Source organism: Lucilia sericata, unplaced genomic scaffold (genome assembly GCF_015586225.1).
Source record: "Lucilia sericata isolate MDLA Ls3-8-SP2 unplaced genomic scaffold, ASM1558622v1 Contig000810F_arrow, whole genome shotgun sequence".
Classification (NCBI taxonomy): Eukaryota; Metazoa; Arthropoda; class Insecta; order Diptera; family Calliphoridae; genus Lucilia; species Lucilia sericata.
This window is the reverse complement of record NW_023994802.1, coordinates 154,937-160,000: the sequence shown is the minus strand read 5'-3', so window position 1 is coordinate 160,000 and position 5,064 is coordinate 154,937. Positions and strand designations below refer to the sequence as shown.

The 5,064-nt window shown below is 27.0% G+C and overlaps 1 protein-coding gene across 4 annotated transcripts in view; it reads left to right on the top strand.

Moving 5' to 3' along the window:
• The window catches only part of LOC119608224 (tyrosine-protein phosphatase non-receptor type 9), a 44,749-nt gene extending 42,826 nt beyond the window's left edge, over positions 1-1,923 (top strand). For 3 of the 4 annotated variants that reach the window (XM_037962543.1, XM_037962544.1, XM_037962546.1), the window contains 3 exons: positions 206-435; positions 517-724; positions 1,552-1,923. In XM_037962543.1, coding sequence (XP_037818471.1) covers positions 206-435; positions 517-724; positions 1,552-1,778 — 665 coding nt within the window. In that variant the 3' untranslated portion in view covers positions 1,779-1,923. The remainder of the gene's footprint in view (positions 1-205; positions 436-516; positions 725-1,551) is intronic. The other variant, XM_037962545.1, reaches the window with a different exon arrangement.
• The last annotated feature ends 3,141 nt before the right edge of the window (positions 1,924-5,064 follow it).

Here is a 5,064-nt window from a genome sequence, read left to right as displayed (position 1 = left end):
TCTATCTATTTATCTATCTATTTATCTATCTATCTATCTATCTATCTATCTATCTATCTATCTATCTATCTATCTATCTACCTATCTATCTATCTATCTATCTATCTATCTATCTATCCTTTCGAACCAATTACTTTATTAATATTTCTTTTAATTTGAAATAATTCATTGTAATTTATCTTCATCATTCTTTTTTTAATTACAGGCCCATTACCAAAGACATCCCAAGATTTTTGGCGTATGATCTGGGAACAACATTGTTTAGTTATAGTTATGACAACACGCGTTATGGAACGTGGACGCGTAAAATGCGGTCAATATTGGGAACCACAAGAAAATAGTTCCTTAGAATTTGGTAACTTTCACGTGCGAACACTTAGTATAGAAACTAATGAAGATTATACAGTAGCCTCATTAGAATTGAGAAATACAAAGGTGAGTGAGTTCTTCTGCTACAACAGCAAAATACAACAGAATAAAATTAATTTTCTTCGCATTTTTTCATTTTCCACCCAGACTGATGAAGTAAGAAATGTGTCACATTGGCAATTTACCAGTTGGCCGGATTATGGTGTACCCAGTTCAGCCATGGCCATGATAACCTTCCTGCAAAAGGTTCGCGAGAAACAATTACAAATGGTACAAGCGTTAGGTGATACATGGGCCGGTCATCCAAGAGGGCCACCAATTGTGGTGCATTGTAGTGCGGGTATTGGAAGAACAGGTAAAGATTTTCTACAACTTTCGAAGAAAATTATAGTAAAAAAATGAATCCCTGAAACTGAGGAAACTATAAAGCAATTAACGTTAAATAATCAGTTATCAGTGGCATAATTTGTTTTATTTAGACTGTTTTCTATAGAAAAATGCCTTCTTTAGAATTTTTTTATAGGATAGAGTCTTCTTTAGACAGTTTTCTATAGAAAAGTGTCTTCTCTAAACAGTTTCCTATAGAAATGTGTCTTCTTTAGAAAAAAATTTTTTTTAGACAGTTTTCTTTACGAAAGTGTATTTTGACAGTTTTTGTTTATACAAAACAGTCTACTTTAGACAATTTACTATACAAAACTGTCTTTTTAGACAGTTTTTATTCAATTAAATTCTTTAGACAGTTTTCTATTCAAAAGTTTTCTATTCAATTCAATTCTTTAGACAGTTTTCTATTCAAAAGTGTCGTCTTTAGTCTGTTTTTCATACAAAAGTGTCTTATTTAGACGGTTTTTATAAAAAGTGTCTTCTTTAGACAGTTTTCTATAGAAAAGTGTCTTATTTACACAGTTTTCTATTAAAAAATGTGTTATTTATAAAGTTTTATACTAAAAGTGTCTTCTTTAAAGAGTTTTCTATTGAAACATTTTGTATTTAGGAAGTTTAAAATAGAATAGAGACTTCTGAAACCCGATTATAAAAGTGTCTTCTTTAAATAGCTTTCTATACAAAAACGTCTAATTTAGACAGTTTTCTGTAGAAAAATGTCTTCATTAAACTGTTTTCTATAGAGGTTTCCATACTTTAGATAAAGTTTCTATTAAATTTTCGTATCTATTACAGGCACATTTATTACTTTGGACATTTGCATATCTCGCCTGGAAGATGTTGGTACAGCCGATATACGTGGCACCGTTGAAAGAATACGTTCACAACGTGCATACTCAATACAAATGCCCGACCAATATGTATTCTGCCATTTGGCCTTGATTGAATATGCGATATCTCGGGGTATGTTAAAAGCGGTCGATCTAACGGGTTTCGATGACCGAGAAGATGAATCCGATTAAGTTCTAAAATACTATATAAAATACAACTATAACAAAAACAAGTCAGTCAGTTCTACTATCTAAATATGAAAAATAAAAAGAAAAACAACAAATATTAAAATAAAACAAAAAAAAAAAGAAGCCAACACTACCAACACCACCAATTCTTTATAAATATTGACAATTTCTTAAAAGAAACTTTAATTTTAAATAAGAAATAGCTTAACAAAACAAAAGGAAGATAAATATATTATTTTTGTTGTTTATTTATAAATTTTAATTGTAATTAAAACAAAAAAATAAAATTCATTACTAAAGCCGTTGGATATTTCAATGCAGTTTTCAAAAGCCAACAAATCTCTTTTTAATTATTTATTAAACAAACATAGAAAAACTAACAGCATCAACCGTTTTTTTATATATAGAAAATAGAACAGAGTAAATTTGTAATTGTGAACTTAATTAAAAGAAAAATACAAGTAAAAAAAAAACAAAAAAGTTTAAAACATTTATATAAATTTATATATAGTATATATCTATCTATTTATACATAGTAAATCATATATAAAAAAGTCGTCGTGTAGTTTTTTTATTTTAGATGTTTGATTTGATTAAAAGAAATTTAAAGAAAATATTAAACAAAATTATGTTAGTTTATGTTTGTTTTTAATTAATTTTATTTTATTTTTTAATTATTAAAAAAACATTATATATAAACTATACATAACAAAAAAGAAATAAAAATATTTTTTAATTAAAGCAAAAATTAAAGTATAAATGTTAATACAATGCTAAATTTAAATAATAAATAAATAATTATAATTATACAGAAGAAAAAAATTGAAAAACTTAAAATTAATATAAACAAAAGAAAATATTATACATAAATTTAAAACAATTCATAGTTAAATGAAATAAAAGAAAAATTTTAATTTAATAAAAATAAAATAAACAAAAAAAGTATGTAAATCATTACAGAAAAAAAAAACATCAACAAAAACGAAACAGTATTTTTTTTTCTTTCTTTCTGAATTGGCTGAATTTTAAATTTTGTTAGTTTTATGATACAAACACGAAGACAAATTTATTCTTTTTAATTTAATATCCTGGTAATTAGAAAGCGAAATGTTAACATACACTTAGTTTTTATCTTAGATACGAGGAGGTGCCAACATGAGAACAATATGTATGTTTTCAACTAAATACAATAAACCGATATTGAAAGAAAACTGGATCGAGAAAATTCATATAAAAAACTCATTGAAAAGTATTTACAAAAACGTTCACTAAATTTACATAACAGTTTACTGTGCAAGAACAATCAAGTAAAGTCGAAGTGACATCGTTTTGACAGGACCACTACACTCGTCAGATGTGGTATTGTATAGTGTTAGATCTGAAAATTTCCAGATATCTCAGCCAGGTTAGATATAAAGTAACTGCCAAGGAAACTGTTTCTCTTACCTTCTCTTCCTTTACCCTGTCTTTGTAACTGCGACAGTATTCACTGATGGGGAGCCCAAGACGACCATTACTGCCATCAATATCAATATATTCCGGTTATAAGGTGTCTAGTGCATTTCTCAATGAAAAAAGGCCACAATAACTTGGTTCCTTTACGAGTGCCTAGGGGTGCCTAAGTTTTCAAATTAATTTTCAGCATTTCGAAAAAACAATCTGAGGATATTGCTAAAAACCTGACGGAGTAGCTACTGTAACGTCGTCAAAGATATCCTGAGCAAATCCCGTTCTAGCTAGTTCATGGACCCAACCTAGGGTAATGTCAGCCTTGACAGATCTTTTTTACTTTGCCTGACTAATAGGGAAGTGGTAGTATAAGAGTTTAATGAAAAAAGTGTCCTATATACTAATATTACATTCTGAATAACACTACAGTTGTTGGGAAGACGGTCAGAGATATTTATCACAGTTTCTTCACAGAAGACACCAGAAACAACAACGCAGTTCTGTAAAGAATTTGTTGGAATATTCGCTCGGTAGATTACCTCTACACCACTTGTTTTTGAAAGGAAATCAGATTTTGAAAACTCTATCGAAGTCCGTACAGTACCTTGATCTCCAAGGTACTGTTTACTGTAGACCCCGGAAATCTTCGGGATCCAAATCTTGTATATTTCTATCACACATGCTTTCGAGAAGTTTCCTATTTGAAATCAGCAAAATCAGTTTATAGCAGACTTCCTTGCTATGTTATCGAGAGCATGGACCTATCTCGTTCCATGTCTAATTGGTATACAATACAAACAAATTATTTAACCTTATAAAAGGTAGAAATAACATTAATTTTTATATTTTTAAAGACTAATCTTAATATTGATATGTAAATTTTAAAATCTTTTAATATTTCAGGTACAGTACCTCGATCTACATATATAGAAACTTTTCTAATATATATTTAAAATTTAGATTTTATTTAATTTAAAACGTATACAAAATCCTGATAATAAACATTATACACAAAGTATACATAATGACATTTGCGTCCTTTTATTGGTAAAGTAAAAAATAAAAATTTTGAAAATTTCCGAAACAAATTTATTTCGATTTTTAAAAGCTATAATTTAAAAGTCTTAAATGAATTAAGAAATTTATTTAAAATGATTTTTGTTAGAGTTACTGAAACAGGTCCTAAGCTTTCATTAACTGTTATTTTCAACGATTTTCCATTTATATAAATAGTGTTTATTGTCATAAAAGTATTTCACTCAAACTTTTTGTTATAGATATTAATAGATGACATTTGTTTATGTGAAATTATAATGAAGTTTTGAAAAACTTTATTACTTATTTTGGAATATATTTGTTACTTTCGCATTTTAGAGATCTTGGACTATATGTATTTAGAATTAACTAACTGTTGGGAACTTCTGAATTTTGTTTATTAAACATGTAGACAAAGTTGTAAAAAATATACAAATGTTACAGTTAAATACAACTTTTTAAATAAAACACAATGATATAATAGACATTTTTAGGTAATAATAAAAACCTGCAATACAATATAGAACAGAAAATAAACATTAAAAAGATTTGGATATAAAAACAATTTTGAAAATAAATTACTATTTTTGTAACGCTTGAACTAAAAAGAAAAAATATAAAAAACTAGTAAAAAAAATTAAATAGAAAAATGCATTTAATAAGAAAATCAATATAACATTATAAAAAACACATATTCAAAGCTAAAATATTATAAACAAATAGAAATTTTAAAAAGAAATTTGTATAAAACAAAAGAAAAAGCTAGCAAAAGAGTTCTTTCACTATAATGAAATAGGATTTAAAA